The sequence below is a fragment of the Ceratotherium simum genome, chromosome 24 (genome assembly GCF_057802395.1).
Source record: "Ceratotherium simum simum isolate JZ-2026a chromosome 24, ASM5780239v1, whole genome shotgun sequence".
NCBI lineage: Eukaryota > Metazoa > Chordata > Mammalia > Perissodactyla > Rhinocerotidae > Ceratotherium > Ceratotherium simum.
In genome coordinates this window covers 11,710,346-11,728,495 of record NC_141923.1, presented here as the reverse complement: position 1 = coordinate 11,728,495, position 18,150 = coordinate 11,710,346, and the positions used below count along the sequence as shown (strand labels likewise).

At 50.4% G+C, this 18,150-nt stretch overlaps 2 protein-coding genes across 3 annotated transcripts in view; one reads left to right on the top strand and one right to left on the bottom strand.

Moving 5' to 3' along the window:
• Window positions 1-18,150, bottom strand: part of PPP4R4 (protein phosphatase 4 regulatory subunit 4) — a 221,834-nt gene that overhangs the window by 103,448 nt on the left and 100,236 nt on the right. The gene's annotated exons all lie outside the window — the stretch shown is intronic.
• Window positions 5,505-17,575, top strand: SERPINA10 (serpin family A member 10). 2 transcript variants are annotated; one of them, XM_087448017.1, is made up of 5 exons: window positions 5,505-5,723; window positions 7,912-8,732; window positions 9,981-10,254; window positions 13,210-13,360; window positions 15,116-17,575. In XM_087448017.1, exons 1-5 carry the CDS (start codon window positions 5,686-5,688, stop codon window positions 15,305-15,307), a joined length of 1,476 nt encoding a protein of 491 aa, XP_087304143.1. In that variant the 5' UTR covers window positions 5,505-5,685; the 3' UTR covers window positions 15,308-17,575. The 2 variants fall into 2 exon arrangements, 1 of the variants encoding a protein (XP_087304143.1); XR_015556119.1 differs by lacking the exons at window positions 7,912-8,732; window positions 9,981-10,254; window positions 13,210-13,360; window positions 15,116-17,575 and adding an exon at window positions 6,129-6,166 and having other exon boundaries at window positions 5,660-5,723.

Below are 18,150 nucleotides of genomic sequence, written 5' to 3'. Positions count from 1 at the left end.
AGAAGATTCAATGGACACTTAATGTGGGAGTGTGGAGAATTTGATGAGAAACAGGATATTTGGATTTGTTTCAAAGTATCTCCTCACCAGTTACTTATTACAAAAGAAGTGGTAGCTATAAGTTGGAGAAACGGACATCACCTTAACGAAGTCATTAAAATTAACATCACCATGGTGAACGTGATGTAATCTATGCAGAAATAGAAGTATAATGATGTACACCTGAAATATATACAATGTTGTAAACCAATGTTACCACAATAAAAATAAATAAATAAAATAAAATAAAATAAATAAAAATAAATTAACATCACCAACTAGGGACAAATGAATGTCAGGTGTCTCTGGATGTGATGCTCTGGGAAGGACCCAGCATCATTTCTATGATATCCCTGCCAAAAATCTACAATCTGTCCCAGGCTAACGATGGGATACATCAGATCAGCCCAAATCTAGAGAGCCTAGAAAATAGGCCTGAACTTGTCAAAATGTCAACATAATGAAAGACAAAAGCAGGGCCGCAGAACATTCCCAGATTCAAGGAGACTAGGGAGACAGGGCACCAAGTGCAGTGGAAGGCCCTGGACGGGATCCCATCCCGAAGATCAAAATGCCACAAAGAACAGTGCGGGGCCAGCTGGTGAAACCGGACTATGATTGTAGCTTCAGGTATGGTAACAATATCAAATTTCTTGGATTTGATAATTTGATACTATTTACATAAGAGAACATTCTTGTTCTCGGGAATATCTAAGCATTTCAAGTGGTTCAGAATAAGACAATGGGGGGCAGATATAGATCTATAAAGAGGAGAGAATTGTAAAACATACGTGGGAAATGTTTAAAATTAGTGATTTTGGGTAAAGGGTTATAGGAGTCTTTGCAACTATTCTTGCAATTTTACTTTAAGTTTGAAATTATTTAAAAATAAAATTTTTAAAGTTAAGAACTGAAATACATAAATAATGACCAGCAGGTCTAAAGAAAAATAGGCAAAGGACATAACCAGACTGTTATATAGGTGCGTGCACGCATACATGGTGTGTGTGTTTGCGTGTGTGCGTGTATGCACACGTGCTCACCAGTGGTGGTGGGGAGGGCCCAGATGCCCAGTGAACCGCCTGGAACAGTGTCCTAGTTTCAGGCAGTCTGGTTCCTGACTGACCAGAAGGCTCCTTCCCCCCCACCCGGGGTCCAGGACTGTATCCCTGTGTCCCTGGACCTGAAGCCACGTGGCTGGATGGGGAATTTCCAACCAGCCTTGGGAAGGAGCTTGTAAGATCCTGAGTCTGTGTTTCTGCTAGGTGAGCTCCCTCAAGATCTGTGGGTAACTAAGCAACCATTCGCTCCCATCCTTACCCCCACCCTCACACTTGGAGGTAGCACTTTGAATCCTGGGCAGTCAACCAGACCATCCCTCTGCCTCAGGCTGGGCCATAAATCGTGCTGACAGCAGCCCCCATTCCCCATTAGGGCAGGGACAGAGTGTCACAGACATCTTGTTTACTCTTTGAACAACCTGCCCGTGACATCAGTACTGTTGTCTCCATTTTACATTTTACTGTCTCGGAGACACAGAGAGGTTAAGGGACTTGCCCGAGTTTGCACAGCTGGTAAGATCCTGGGCTTGACTCCAGTCTGACTCCCACTCCTGTTCTTGCTGATGCAAGCAAAATTCTATTCCTGAGGAGTTATTCCGGGAGGGGAGCTCAGCCTTAGTCCAAGCTGGGCCCTGAGCTGGGGTTTAGCCAGGACGGTGGGGCAGGCCCACCTCCCGCTGGTTGGCGAGTGCTGATCTGGGGAAAGAGGCATGAGTGAAGGAGTGTGAAGGAGCCTGGGCTACCAGCGTCTGTCTGCCCTCCTGGCACAGGAGAGAAGGGCGCGGGCACGTGCAGTGGGAGCTGCTCTCCGGGGCCCCGGGTGGAGAAGGGGGTTGAGGCTCAGGTGACAAGGGGCACAGAGTGGGGAAAGGCGCCCCACCCTAGCTGGACCTCAGGGTAGCAGCATCACTGAGGGCCTCCAGAGACCCCGCTCTGCCTGGCACCTGGGGACGGGCCGCTTTGGGAGCGCCCGGAGAGGGCACCTTCGGCATCCTCGTTCCTGTGGTGGCCCAGCTGCTGTGGTGTGTGGGTCCCCACCCACAGGAGACCTCACTGAAGGCAGATGGAGTGGTGAGCAGGAGAGGAGCCGCAGGGCAGACATCAGAGCACAAAGGACTGTTCACAGACCCACGTGACACATCGCAGGGGAGAGACCTGGCTGGGACAGGAGCTGCAGCACCAGCACGTGGAGGCTGGGCTGGTGAATGCAGGTTGTCACTGTCCACGGCTGCAGAGACCTCGGGGGAAGGACATATTCCAGCCCCCAGCTGATCCCTCTCCCCTCTCCAACCATACCCTGATCCCTAGTCAAGAAGCTTTTTTTTTTTCATTTATAACCTAAAACCCATTATTTTGGGCTCAGAAAATAAACAATAGGGCTTCCAGAATCAAATTTCTGAAGCCCACCTGCTCCAAAACCTTCAATGTCTCCCTACTGCCCCCTACCCCCAGATCACCACACCCCAAGAGGAGAAGGGTCCTTCTCCCTCTCCTTGCCTCCATCCTGGATCCTGCCTCTGTTCCAGGTCCAGTTCAAGTCCTGCCCCTGCACAGGGTCATCCCGAGCAGCCTGAGTCCCTCCCAGATAGAAGGACGGTTTTCTTAGCTAAAATCCGGTGTCATCGTGGGTGGTCGTGCTGGTGAAGTGAGGAGCTTAGGAGACACAGCACTGCCGCGGGAGCCAGACCTGGTTCAAATCCAGGGCTCTGTGCTCTTGAACAAGTTGCCTGACCTCTCTGAGCATCTGTTCCTTCACGCACTCTAAGGAGAACTTACCGTTTCCCTCCTATTGGAAGGTTCTTTCGACTTCACCAGAGAAGAAGGCCGCCTGGAGGAAAGCTCGCTGTTTGGCCTGCAGGGCTCGGCTGACCGCAGCTGCCAACCAGTCAAGCTCCTCAACCCAGAAGTTACACGCCTCGCTGACCGCTGTCCTGAGTACGGCTTCTCAGGGCCACCGCAGGGACTTGCCTGGGCCATCGGCTTTGCAGCACTGGGGACAGAGCGGATCAGTCTGCAATCTTGTCAGGGTCCCTGCGCCGGGCGAGGCAGCGCGGAGCACAGTCTGGGGCAGAAGGAGGGGATCAAAGGCCAACGGGGAAGTGGGCGAGAGAGAGGCTCCCAGCAACAGCGAGACATTGGCGCAGGCGTGTGCGTGTTGCAAGGACTCAGGAAGCCTTTCTTTCCCACCTCCATGCTAACACCCCTGCCCAAGCTTTCCTCTTGCTCGGACCCACGCAGAGCAAACTACCTGGTTCTCGCTGTTCCCTGAAGCCTGATGATGCCAATAACCCGCCCTGGTGGTTTTCAGATATTTAGCCCCTTCGGTGCCAGGACATATTGCTTTAGAGGCCCCTTGATCTCGCCCTGCGTGGTGGCTTTCGGAAGCCTGTGCTTCCGGCCTGAGGGGAGTTCCAGGAAGGATTGTCCCGTGTCCTCTGAGTTCACTGCCGTGCCCAGAGCCCTTCCTATCAGATCTTTCCCAATCTGTCTCTGCAGAGGCACGTGGTGAGCTGAAATCGAGTGCAAACTGGAAGTCAGATGGCTTGGCTCTATTCTGGCTCCAATGCTGGCAGGAAAGCCCTTAATGGGCGTGGACCTGCTTTGCCTCCTCTGTAAAGCCTGGATCCGGGGTCCGTGTCTCCTCTGAGGTTCATTCCAGCTCTAAAATCGTACAACAAATACCATCCATCAGTGCTTCCTACCAGGTACCAAGCCTTTACCTCACTGAATCCTCACAACCATACCAATAGCTAAGCCTTGAGAGCCCCATTTTACAGATCAGGAAACTGAGGCAAAGAAGGTTAGGGAGTTTGTTCAGGGTCACACAGCTGTGCAAGAGCTCAGCTACAGTGGCGGGCATTGAGTGACCTGCTGGGAGCCTGCAGGACTCGTGTCCTCACTGACGGCCGAGAGCTTCTGAGCCACTCTTCCTGGGGCTCATGGCCCTAGAAGCAACGTTGTCCGTCTCCTTCCTGGTTCTGGGGTGCTGCTGAGCTATTCACAGGCCAGAGGTGTGGTTCTGGCCTCCCACAGAGGGGAAAAGCCAAGCTCAGAGAGGTTAAGTTACATTCCCAAGGTCCCGCAGCTGGGATTCTGGGGTGGAGATATTGGGACTCAAGCCCAGGGGTGCCAGACGCAACGTTCACACTCACGGTTCCTCCCAGACATCTGGAGAAGCTGACACCCCCCAGCCTGCAGGACCAGCCCCTGCTCCCCCAGTGCAGTGCTGCTGTCTGAGCACAGCCTTGCCCACCTGCACCCCTTGCCTTGACCTCCTCGGGCAGTGCTTCTCCACAGAGCAGATACTGCCCCAAAGGAACACTCTGGAAACTTGTTGGAGCACTTTTGCTTTTCACGAAGATTTGAGGGAGCACTATTGCATTTCGTGAGTGAGGGCCAGAGACGCCCAGACATACAGGGAGACTCAGGACCGTCCACCACAATTAAGTGACTCAGGTCCCACGTGACTCACATGTCCTCCTGCAAGTCCATATGGGTGAAAACCCCGTTCATAAATTATCTGGGCCTAGACCCTCCCAGTCCCATGGTGTTTTATTTCATATAAAAACACCATTGCCCCCCAAGGGTTTAATCCCCACTGAATTTTCTATGAGGACAACTGCCATGTAAATCAGAGGGAGATTTGTATTTTGCTGTTTTGGAACTTCACCAGGCATGATCCACCACTGCAGAAAATCATACGGCTGTAGTGACTCTGGCCATAGTACCGAACGGCTGACACAGCGCGGGTGCGGGGCACAGAGATTCTCAGGCTGGTCCTACATCTGAAGGCGATGCTGCGCCTTCTAACAGGCCAGGGCATTTATACACTGAAAGAAACATTATTTTCTTATAATTTACTTTTATTTCCCCTCCATACTATAGTTAGAGCATTATTTCGTTTTTTACAAAATTTTGTGGGTGGGTTATAGTCAATATAAATTTCACTTCAGGGCAGTAAGGGGCACATAAAATATTTACATTATTAAAAAGACTCTAATAGGTCTGAGAATTTTTGTGTTAAAGGGCCTCCACCCGCCTTGACTTTGGGTCCTGGAGGATTCAGTCTCATGGGTCCATCGCCATCGTGAAGTAGTAAGTTGACCTTGAAATAGGCTTTGTGTCACTGGTCGCAATTCACCTGTCTGCCTCTCCCACTGACTGAAAGGCCCTTGGGTGTTGGGGGGGGTGGGGCTTAATCATCTCTGCCCGCCCGCCCCCCCCCCATGATGCCCAGCCCTAGGTTGGGGACTCAGGAGGCCCCCGTGGGATCCGCCATCGCCTTCCTTCCCCCGAGGTGCTCAGCGCCTGGAGCGGCTCCTCCCATGAGGAGCTGGTTCTGACTGGGGCAACTCCTTGAGTGGAGGGACAGATGCTGTCCTGGTGGATTTCCGTCATCTTCGGGGTTGGAGGAGCTGCTGGGGGATGCGGGAAGCCTCTCTCTCTGTCTTTGCTCTTCCAGAAACGCCACCATCTCCAATCAGAGTGTTAATCAGTAACAGTCCCACCCAGGAGCATACTTTGGAATAGCAAATATTTACCGCAGGCTTTCAGCTGCAAACCCTAACCTCTGTCTCTGCTCTGAATGAAGGACCTTCCCAGGCACCAGGGGGCCGCTCACTGGTAAGAGCCGGTGGGTTAAAGGAGACCTTCAAAGTGTCTAACAGCGAGGGATGGGGAGAGATGTTCTCTTCGTCTGTGGGTGGGTTCCAAGGTGCAGGGTGGGTGTCTGGGTTGCGCTGGGCCCTCACTCCTGGGTGCGAGGGGACAGGGGTGGGGTGAGAGGTGGGTTATAGACACAGGGGGCTTCCTCTGCAGGGAAGAGGCTCTTAAGGCTTGAGATTTCATGCCCACCACACTCACTGTGCAAGCCACACTCAAGTCCCCGGCTTTCTTCCCAGGGACCCACCTGCCCAGGAGAGCCCGCTGTCCCTCCCAGGGCTGGGGTGTGGGGTCTGCTCCAGGTACCTCCAGGGCTGAGAAATGGCAGGCGAGTGGTTGATATCTTACCGCTCGGGTTCCATTTAGGATGATGCACGCTTGATGGCACCTAGTGTTTGAGGGGGTGCCCCCTGCCTATATCCTGTTCCATCAGTGGATGAACAGAGACCTCAGGGGACACGGGACCGTCCAGTAGGCAGCGTGCAGTGGCGCCCGCGTATTCCTGGGCTGCACGCTGCACTGAAGGAGGAGCCTCAGGTGAGACTCAGCAATCGGAAGGGGTGACATCTATGGTGGGCCGGGATCATTTCCTGATGACTCTCACAGAGAGAAGCGACTCTGAATTCGGGAGTAGCCTGTGTAGGATTAAATTATTAATTTACAAAGTAGTGCTAAATACTGTAAGGTAGTGAAGGCATGAACCTGGGCTCGTTGGTACACTGCAGGACGAGCTCACCCAGCATTTACAGCACTGAGTGACCGAGTGCACCTGGGCTTGCCATTCCGAATCAGACAGGATCCCTGAACACTGACGTTTAGGAAACTGAGGAAGGTAGTGCTGCTCGGGCTGTGGGGGAGTGAGGCCCTGAATTCTAAGGTGCTGTTTAACATAATCAAGGAGCAATGCACTGAGTCCCAGGACTGAGTGTCGTTTCGTACGAGGCACAGACGAGGACCCAGCCCCCGGCATCAGGGAGCAGAGGCCTGGAACTTCACTCTGTCACCTTTTGCTCCAGGTGGCCTGGTTCAGAATGAGGGTCTCTGCCGATGGGAACTGCATCCTCTCCCCTCCCCACTGTACCGGCTGGTCCCAGGAGAGAGTGAGGGTGCATGTTGGTGACCTGCCCAGCCGCTTCTGGGACACAGGTCAGGAGCTGGCCGCTGAACACAAGGAACTGAGTGTGCAGACAGCCCCGGGCACAGCCCAGCCCACAGGTCTTCATTCAGAGGGAAAACGTGCAGGTGCTGAGGAGCAGGCTGTGCCGGGGATGCGAGGGAGCCGGGAGAAGTGGTGGGGCGGGCGCAGCTAGTGGTGAGGAGCATGGGGTTTGGAGACCCACTACCGGCGATGGAAGGCTGGCTCCACTGGGATGTGTGACCTGGGGCGGCGGGAGCGAGGACGCACTTCACAGGTGGCTGTGAGGAGTAGATGAGACCGTCCAGGTGGAGCCGAGCCCAGGCGTCGGGCAGGATGAACTGGCTGGTCGTCTGCCTCTATGGGGGCAGCTCCAGGTCTAGTGAAGGAAGGGGCCTGCAACGGGCCCCGGGGCGGGGTGGGTGCTGCAGGAGAGGGGCAGGGGGGACTTCCATCAGCACAGCAGGCCACCTCAGCACTGTCCCTTTTCCTCGCTCTGATGGCCACCCAGACCCCCCAAATTCCCAGCCAAACACGTGCCCAGACCCAGCCCCCACAGCCCGGCGTGGACGGGCTGCTGTCCGGCCCGATGATCAAGAGCGATGAATGAAGCAGATCAACGAAAGGTCTGTGAGGACCTCCGGACTCCAGCCCTGCTCTGACCCGCCCCCAGTCAGGGCAGGCCCAGGACGCACGCTCTTTAATCCCCTCCCCTTCTGGGAGTCAGTGGAATGAGTGGAGAAGTTGGGGAGACCAGGAGCCGCCCGAGGGTCTGGCGGGGTTGGGAACCGGGGGAGGTGTGGCTCTGTGAATTAATGCGCCTCCTCCTCGGGGAACAAAGGCCTCCCCTCCTCGCTCCGGGTCTCCCTGAGGCAGGGCTCGGCTGCATGAGCCCGGAGACAGGCCCCGGCCCCCCAGGGAGGAAGCGGGGTCACTGGCGGAATTGTACCAGGACACAGCGGGGAGGCATCGCGTCAGGCACTAAACACCACCTCTGCCCTCTTTCCTCCCGAGGAGTCTCGCCGCTGAAGGGAAGCGCCCCGTGGCCTCGGCGGCTGCCCACATGAAGGCCGTGCTGAGCCTCCTGCTCCCCTGCCTCCTGGCCCCGCTGTGGCTGGTGTCCGGCTCGGCCACTTGGCCCCCGTCGCCAGAGGCCCAGACAGGGCTGGAGACTCCGCAGACCCCCACCACCCAGAACCAGACCAGCGAGGGTATGCGGGCTCCGGAGGAGGAGGAGGAGGAGGAGGAGGAGGATGTGCTGGTGGTGGAGGTGGGGAAGGAGGAGGAGCAGGAGGAGGACGAGAAGGAGGAGCCCTGGCTGACGGCCAGCAGGCAGCAGCTCTCTGAGACCACCTCCAACTTCGGGTTCAGCCTGCTGCGCAAGATCTCCATGAGGCATGACAGCAACGTGGTCTTCTCCCCGCTCGGCCTGTCCTTGACTGTGGCAGCCTTGATGCTGGCGGCCAGAGGGCAGACCAAAGCCCAGCTGGAGAGTGGGCTCCACCTGCAGGTCCCCAACCAGACCAGCCCCCTGCGTGTGCCTGCCCTCTTGAAGCAGCTCAGAGAGAGCCTCTCCAGCAACCAGGAGCTGGGCCTCACCCAGGGGAGCTTTGCCTTCATCCACAAGGATTTTGATGTCAAAGAGACCTTCCTCAATTTTTCCAAGAGGTATTTCGGTACAGAGTGTGTGACTATGAATTTCCGCAATGCCTCACAGGCCACAGGGCTCATGAATCATTACATTAACAAGGAGACTCAGGGGAAGATCCCCAAACTCTTCAATGAGATTCATCCTGACACCAAATTAATTCTTGTGGATTACATCTTGCTCAAAGGTACCTCGATAATGTTCTGCTTTCCCAAAGCCACGGTCTCTGCGTCTGTCTCTTCCATTCCTCTGTTTGGCCCGTGTATGCTTAATGCCAGATGCTTTTCTGTGAGCCTGTTTTCAGGTTCCACAAACAGACTGAAACATGTAGGATGTTCCAGGCACAGCACTAGACGAAGTTTTCATTCAGCACTGGTGACCCCATGTGCTGGTAGTCATTACAGTATTCCAAGCACCTCCACCCAGCTCCCCTCTGACATTCTGACACAGCGAATCTTCTAGGTCATTAAAAAAAAAAAAAAGGCCTACCTTCTGAGAGATTTAGGGGTACATCTTTGCTCCTTCACTCTCTACGTTTGTGACCTGGGGCAAGTGACAGTGTCTTGTCCTCAGATTCTTAATATAGAAAATGGGGATACTCCCTCCTACCGTACATATGAAAGTGAGGCATAGAGAGGTTAGCTTGATCAAGATCACATGATAAAGGGCAGAGGCCAGACTCAAAGGAGGAGCTCCTGACACCCTCATCCCAGGTTCTTTCCATCTGCCTGGCTAATGGAGCACTGGACTTGTGTGGCCACCACTGTAACAGAAAGGTGACACTAGGCCACTTGTAAAGTCCAGGAGGAGGACGTGCTTCCAGTCAGTCAGGCCACACACCCAGGGCAGACGTCTGTGTAGAGTCCTACGCCCACATGCTGGTGGCCGCCTGTGGATCATGTGGTATTTGTCAGCAAGGGACCCATCCCTTCCCTCAGAACCACCCTACGCAGCGAGCCGTCCTTACTTCTGCCACAGTGGACTGTTTGCACATGGGGGAGCCCTAGACAGAGTGGCGGTCAAACAGGGGAGGGAGAGGCCCAAAGTCTTCTCTTGGCTGGAGCTAACCACCAGGGAGCGAGTGCAGAAGGCCCTGGGTCCTTAGATCATGGGCTGGAATCAGCACATCTGTTCGGGTCCAGAACAACGAGGGAGCCAGGGATCCTTGGGAGACTCCTCTTTGCTTTTGTGTGTGAGTCCAACAGGGCCTGCAGGTGGATGGAGTTTTACCAGCTGGGAAAGAGGCCTGGGAAAGGCTAATCTTTGGGGGATTAATTTTGCTTGCCCGAGCCGTGGTCAAAACCAACGTGATAGGGGAATGCCTTTCCTAGTGGGACAGGAAGGGGGATGGAACCCTGGCGCTCGATTATTTTAGCAGGAATGATGCTTTCGAGGAGGGCGGTTTCCACAACGAGTTCTTTTCTCACCCATTCAGGGAAGTGGCTGACCCCTTTTGACCCTCTCCTTACTGAGAGGGACACTTTCCACCTGGACAAGTACAAGGCGGTGAAGGTGCCCATGATGTACAAGGTGGGCATGTTTGCCTCCACCTTTGATAAGAATTTTCATTGCCACGTCCTCAAACTGCCCTACCGAGGGAACGCCACCATGCTGGTGGTCCTCATGGAGAAAATAGGTGACCACCTCACCCTGGAAGACTATCTGACTGCAGACCTGGTGGACACGTGGCTCAGAAACATGAAAACCAGGTACGGCTTTTCCCCTCGCCCGACCCAAGCTCAGCCTTCTCGTCCTAATGAGCACTTATGCCCGTCTAATTGCGTGGTTCTAATGCCTGTCTAATTGTGTGGTCTTAATGCCCATCTCCCTCATGAGCTGTGGGCTCCCCGAGGGCAGGGGCTGCATCTGTCTTGTTTCCCACTCTTTCCCAGCATCTATCACAGCGCCTGGCTCGTTCTTTCAGTCAGCCAGCATTTAATAATGTTCTCCCACGTGCCAGGCACTGTGATAATACACAGTGCTTATATCGTGTAAGCTTATATCACGGGGCTTACATTCTCGAGAAGGGAGACAAACAAGTCACAGGGCAGGGAAGGGACAGACAGTGCCAGCAGGGCGCAGGTGGATGCCAGGGAAGGCCTCACTGAGAAGGTAGCAGTAAGCAAACACCAGAAGAAGGAGGATGACTGTGTGGCTGTCTTGGGGGGAGAGGAGAGTTACAGGCACAAGTGTGAAGGTTTTGGGATGGGAGTGTGCTTGCTGGGCTGGAGGAACAGGAAGGAGGCCGGTGAGTCTGCAGTGGTTGGAGATGAGGTCACGGAGGAACCAGCAGCCCAGGCATCTAGGACCATATGTCTCAGGCCCCGGAAAAGACTTGGGCTTTTCCTGAGAGAGATGAGAAGGCACAGGAGCCAGGCAGAGGAGCACACAGTCTGACCTGTGTTTTAAAGGGCCGCACAAGCCCCTGAGCTTGGAAAAGATGCTAGGGGGACGAGGGAGGAAGCAAGGAGACCAGTCAGGTGGTCACTGTGACCATCCAGACCAGGGTGCTGCCGCTCGGGCGGTGTGGTGGAGTGGAGGTGATGAGGAGCAGTTGCCCTGGATCTATTAGGAAGCTAGAGGGGGCAGGCTTGGCTAGTGGACTGGATGTGGGGGAGAGAGAGAAAGAGGGGAGGCAAAGATGATCGCAAAGTTTTTGGCCTTAACAACTTGCCATTTACCAAAATGGGGAGACTGTGGGAGGAACAGGTCTGGGGGCAAGTTCAAAAGTTCAGTCTGAAACATTTGGCTCAGAAATACCTATTAGGGGGCCTGCCGGTGGCACAAGTGATTAAGTGCACGTGCTCCGCTGCAGTGGCCCGAGGTTTGCCGGTTTGGATCCCGGGCGCGCACCAATGCACCTCTTGGCAAGCCATGCTGTGGCGGCGTCCCATATGAAGTGGAGGAAGATGGGCACAGATGTTAGCCCAGGGCCAGTCTTCCTCAGCAAAAAAAAAAAAAAATACCTCTTGGACATCCAGGGGGAGATGTCAGGAAGGCAGCTGGATCTGGAGGTGAAGTCCACGCTGTAGACATAAATTTAGGAGTCAGCAGCATATAGACAGCCAGCCCTGGTGGTCTAGGGGTTAACATTTGGGGCTGTCGCCGCTATGGCCTGGGTTCGTTTCCCGGTCAAGAACCACACCACCTGTCTGTCGGTTGTCACACTGTGGCAGCTGCGAGCTGCTGTGATGCTGAAAGCTATGCCACTGGTGTCTCAAATACCAGCAGGGTCCCCCATGGGGGACAGGTTTCAGCAGAGCTTCCAGACTAAGACAGACTAGGAAGAAGGACCTGGCCACCCACTTCTGAAACAATTGGCCATGAACATCCTGTGAATAGCAGGGAGCGTTGTCTGATACAGCGCCGGAAGGTGAGAGGATGGCCAAAAGGACCGGGCAGGGTCCCGCTCTGCTGTCCACAGGCTCACGAGGAGTCAGAATCCACTCGATGGCACTAATAACATAGAAATGGAATGGAGAAGCATGAGACTGGACGACATGACCCGGGGAGGGGGCTGTGCATAGAGACAAGAGTCAGAAGCCCAGAGCAGGCACTTAAATGTCTGTTGAATAAATTAATCCACCTCCTGGGGTACAAGGAAGTGAGCAGCAATAAGAATTCACAGCTCTGCCTTCTGAATCCTGTCACTGGAGAAGTTGGCGCAGAGACAGTCCAGCAGAGGGGCCCCAGTGTTAGTTTTCTCTTCATTATTCTTCAATTTTTCTTCAGATCCTTAGCGCCTAGCAAAGGACCTCAAACATGATACGCCCTCAACAAATGTTTGACTGGGTCAATAAATTTATAAATCAATCTTCAAGACATGTCCTCAGTTATATTCCAGTCTGACAGCCTGGCCCAACTCCGTGCATGAGAGAGAATGAAGGGGGATGAAGTCAGCAAAAGGAAATTAATATGCATGAAGCCCCTTCTATACACCAGACGTTGCTCTGGGTACTCATGTATTTTTTCATTTAATCCTCTGAACAACCCTGTGAAATTGGTATTGATTGGCATTTTTGGCTACACTTCACCGATTAAGAAATTGGGACTTCTTTAAGACGAATTTAGTATCAATTAGCAGTTTTCATCCTTTTTATTTTTAAGCCACAGAACTCATCTCTCCAAACAGTATTTTCAAAAGAGAGCTCCAATATATATAAAATCAATAACATCAGAGTTTCTCTGGCTAAAGAGAGGTAGGGGGCTGAAAATTGCCTTCACTTGCATCCCCCTGTCCATCCCCAGACTCCTAAGTGTCTCCTGGAATCCGGGGGTCTGCAGAATGCAGGGACTGAAAACAGCCATCATCCAGGAGTCTGGAGGATTGCTGGACGCAGCTATTTGTTTGGTTTGGTTGTTTTTAAAACGTAGGGAAATGGATGCAAAGCACGGCATTCTTTGCTAAAGAAAGTGTGAGTCATTGGCTGGGAAACAAAACTGGTTCACTGAGACTGAAGTAATACATATTTGATAAGCCAGAACTATTTGCTCCGAGCTAGACCATTCCAGAAGAATGGAATGAGATATACATACCTCCATTGAGGGAGATGCAGTAATGGAAATAATCTTTGGGGAAGGAAAAAAAGAAAGTGTGATCTTTTGACTGTTCAGAATCTATGGCTTTTATCTGCATTTCACCATTCTATGTACTTGTACCACAGAAAAATGGAAGTTTTCTTTCCAAAGTTCAAGTTAGATCAGAAATATGAGATGCAGGAACTGCTCAAGCAGATGGAACTCAGAAGAGTCTTCTCACCCTGGGCTGACCTGAGTGAGCTCTCAGTTACTAGGAGGAATCTCCAAGTGTCCAAGGTGAGTCAAGGTCTTCCATCAGGGCCCAAAGCCTAGGTATGAAATGGGACCCAAACCAACACATAGTTTTGCAAACCATTTAACGTTGATAAAATACCAAGTTATAGTAGAAAATTAGGTTTAAAATCCAAAAGTCGTGAAGTAGCACCTAGCTTGAATGTTTTAAGAATGCTGAGCTACTTTTATTAAAACATTTGTTCAACTAATTTAATTTCTCTTATGTAGAGCTCTCCCTCTTCTCTCCCAAGGCTCTCCTGACATGGAATTGGTTCACAGATTCTTTTAAAATTTCATGAAATTACACCACTTTCAAGATGAAAGAAACCCCTAGGTCATCTGGCCCAACTTTCCACCCCTTGTGGAAATCTCCTTTATAATATCCCTACAAAATAGCACTCTAGTGTTTTTCTTGTTTTAATGCCTCCAGTGACAGAGAACTCACCACTTCTTTGAAAAGCAGCCCAACCCACAAATGGCTAAAATTGTTTTGTTTTATATACACACCTACACACACACACCTGTAACTCCTCCCCGACTGACTCAGACTCTTGGCCCTAGTGCTGCCTCTAGAGCTACTAAGAGCGAGGTCAGTCCCCTTCCACGTGGAATCCCTTCAGCTAATCCGTTTCTCAACAGAAGTGCTCCTGGTTTTGGGGAGAAGCAACCATATGTTGTTCAGAGCCGTTCTGTGCGCTGCGGGGAGCTGCTTAGCCTTCCTGCCTGTGTGCTAACACGAGCAGCAACCCCCAGTCCTTCTGACAGCCGAGGAAACGTTCCAACATTTCCAAATGGTAGCTTACAGCTCACTACATTGCTTCTTTGCTGTGGAGTCTGGTGAATATTTTCCCATACAATTGCATTTTCCAATTCCAAGAGCGATAAAGACAGCATCCACTTAAGAGGGACCCAGTAAGGCGACCTTGGCCTGCAGTCAGGCCTCCCGTCTCAGGGAAGGTGCGACAAACACGACAATCCTGCAGACCAGCACCTGAGAGAATTTCTGCTGCGCACACATTAACAAATGAAGAAATGTGCTGCTGTTTCACAGTTTAAATTATGAACCATTGAATATCCTCTGTCTGTTTAATATGGGAAGTAAATTTTCACTCCAGGAAATCAGAGAATTGCCAGGAGTGAAGACACTGATGTTTTCATTTTCCCCTCTTATAATAATTATAGAGGTACATCACTCACACCACATGAGGTCCTGGACAAAAGGGTCTCCCAAACAGGACCAGTGGCCTGAAACAGGCAACCTGAGTTCAGGAAGACTTCAGGGACCCCACCTTACCCCAGGGACTGCCTCAGAGCAGTAACAGGTGCTGGGAAGCTGCTACAGAAGACTAACCATGCCCCTGCCCCCAGCCTGCCTGCCGCGGGGAAGGTCCGAGTATTCAGGGCTTCTAGGCAGCTTGAAAACCTGGGAGAAGCACCAGCTCAGCTGAAGAATCAGGCGCACCAAGTCCGCGCTCAACACGTGTTCGTTGATTTGATGCATGTGTGCGTGAATTGGCCAGCCGGAGTCCCTGGGTCCACGGCGAGAATGTATTTCACATCTGGGTGCCCAGTCTCCTGGTATTGTTTTCGACTTCTAGGGCAGTCCCTGGTGCAACCTCGGGCCCCTCCTGACCAGTAGTCAGCCCAGATGAGCCCGGTACCACTAAATCCCAGGACCAGAGCAAAAAATGTCAAGGGGCCCAATTCTCTCCTCTCCACCGCCACACCAATGGTCTCCCACACTGTTTCCTTTTCTAGGTTTTACAAAGAGCAATAATTGAGGTCAATGAAAAAGGCACTGAGGCCGCGGCAGGAACCCTGTCAGAAATTACTGCTTACTCCTTGCCTCCCATCATCAAAGTTGACCGGCCATTTCATTTCATGATCTATGAAGAAACCTCGAGAATGCTTCTATTTCTGGGCAGGGTGGTGAATCCCACTCTCCTGTGATTTACAACCTGCATAAGCACTTAGTGCTACAGCAGACGAGAACCTGAGATATTCGAACCCACATGGGATTTGGCACTGGGTGGCAGGAGAAGAGAGTGTCCCCCTTGTCCTCTGCTAGCTTGAGGTATTCTTAGATAAATCTGAGTATTAAATTCAAACTTATTTTAAGGAGATGTTTCTACACTCTGTCTGGTATTTTAAGCCTGTTTCTAAGAGTCTATCTTACTGACTGAAGACCAGCTTGGTAGACTATCTTTACCTTTCTCTGTTACTCATGTTTCTGGACTTAAAAACCCGTAGATGAGAACACTATTTCCAGATGAAGCCTCTGGGAGGAAGACATGTACACATTCTCCACGAGTCACGTGCTTCACTCTCTTTTCTTCCCTCTGGTGCAAAATAAGTGTTTTATTTTAATCTATTATAGAATCACTTCTTGCTGGCTAACATTAGAAGAAAATAGCTACAGTCAGTTCTGATCACAGCATCTGCCTCAATGCAGCCCCATCTACTCCGTGGTGCGTCAGATCATTTGGCAGAGGCATTGCCTGAGCCACAGATCATCTAGTTCAATACCTTCATTGTACAAAGGGAAAAAACGGGGAACCAGACAGGGGCACATTATGACTTTCATGGGCCCTAGGCACTTTTGCCTTAGTAGGCTCCTGCCTCCATTAAAAAAAAAAAAAATACGTATATTAAAAACTATATTTTATGGGGCCAGCCCGGTGCCCCAGTGGTTAAGTTCGGTGAGCTCCACTTTGGCGGCCCAGGTTCGGTTCCCAGATGCAGACGTACACCACTTGTCACCAGCCATGCTGTGGTGGTGACCCACATACAAAATAGAGGAAGACTGGCACAGATATTAGCTCAGGGCAAATCTTCCTCAAGCAAAAAGAGGAAGATTGGTGACAGATGTTAGCTCAGGGCGAATCTTCCTCAGCAAAAACAAAAAACTATATTTTATGACTGCAGTGGTATAATGATGAATATATTCTGGATTATATTTGTCTTTATACCAATGCAGTCAAAGTATGTAACTTGCTTACTGCAAGAAGTAAAACATCTTAGTGGGCCCCTGACAGTGCTGTGGGCCTTAGGCACTGTGCATACTACACTAATGGATGAATCACGCAGTACATCTCAGAGGAGGAAAACACTCGCCCAAGTTACCCAGTGTGACAAGGCCAGAGTCAGAGACCCGCCTCCCCTGACTCCAGTCCCCAAGCCCATTTCACTCTTCCTTCCTCCTATCTAAGACAGTGACTTGTTAGTATTCGATTAGTCAGGTTTGTTTGTGGGAAAATAGTAGAAAGAAACATAAAAAATAAATAAATAAATAAAATAAAAATAAGAGGGTTCAAATTACGCACTTTTAAGAGATGAAATCCAGCAAGTCTATGAGAACAACTATCTTCTGAAATAAATATGGCCCAACCCAGTTATTAAAAGGTTCATTATTACTGAAGGATTCATATAACATGCAGATCAAACTCTCCCCTCCTTTCTTTACATGCATTGCAAACAATAACAGCATAACAATTTTATCTAATACACTAAGCTTTAAGGCATAAAATGGCCCTATTCTCTACTCAAAAATTTTTTTTTAATATTTCCCCACATACGCTTGAAGAAGCTCCTAAGACGCTAGGTTTCAGATCTTCCAAGTATATAAGCACGATGAAAAAATTCAAGGTTTCAACTGAGGAGGAAAAATCTCAACAGCGTAACAAAGCTTCACTGTATTTAAGTGTCAGGTTTTAGAAACTGTGCTGACACAGACACACAGAGACACATGCACACTACAACACCTGAGAATAGAGTACTGAATTAATCCAACTCATTTCATCTTCACTGTAAAACTCCTCCTCAAGCTGAAGGGCCTGTTCCACTTCACTTCAAATTATTTCACATATGCCCACTAACTGCAAGGCAGAATGGACCCATCCTTCCAGAGTAAGGTGCCTGGGCTCAGGAAGTTAAATAATGGAAATGATTCTTAAATGTGTGTGAGGTTATGGAAGAAAAACTCCAAATGCTCTTCTCTGTTAAGTAAAATCCTTTTTAGCCCTCTCTCCACTTCTGCCAGTAAAACTGAGTTCTACAAGCCTGGTTCTTTTGCTTATAATGCTAACTAGTAAAATTGTAGCACCCATCCTTGAAAAGTTTCCAGAAGTAACAAAAAGATGAAGGAGATGTCCTTATTTCCCTGCAGCTTCAGATGGAGAGAGATCCTTCTTTAAGGAATCTATTTGATAAGCTGATAAACTGAGAACTTTTACAAGAGTATCAACCTTGTCTCTAGTGTAAATCGAGATATGTGTGGATATTCATCACTGTCACTCATTTGTTTTTTTAATCTGTTTTTACATATCTGTCCTTGGAAGTATAATTTTAACAAATATATTAACAATTTTAGAAATTATCATGTTCTGTGAAAAAAAAAACTTGTACAAGTAATTTTGATTAACTGTTTTAATAGTGAGTAGAAATAAGACTACAGCTGACTTCTGTATATTCCTGAAGTTTATAAGCAGTGGTAACTTCTCTCCATCAATTGCTTTCCTCTTCCCCTGCATGCATGATGAAAAATAAAAGCTCCTAACTCTGCTAAATTTATTATTGAACAAATAAACTGAAATTCTCCATTTTGTTTAAAGCAGCAGAGTCATTGCTGACTATGATCAAAGTGCTGGGAAAACTGATGCCATTTGATGTCCCATTATACACCACAAATACTCTCGTAGCCCATCATGTGTTCACTTCCATGCTAGCAATGCTAGTGGAAGACGTCACTAAAATAGTTCAGTGAAATCCACAAAGAATGTACTCAATTCATTTAG

Bases quoted from the DNA above. Each gene is read 5' to 3' on its own strand.
- SERPINA10 (XM_087448017.1), top strand. From the start codon at position 5,686: ATGAAGGACCTTCCCAGGCACCAGGGGGCCGCTCACTG. The intron at 8,733-9,980 runs GTACCTCGATAA...TCACCCATTCAG, and splicing joins GGATTACATCTTGCTCAAAG to GGAAGTGGCTGACCCCTTTT. The intron at 10,255-13,209 runs GTACGGCTTTTC...CTTGTACCACAG, and splicing joins CTCAGAAACATGAAAACCAG to AAAAATGGAAGTTTTCTTTC.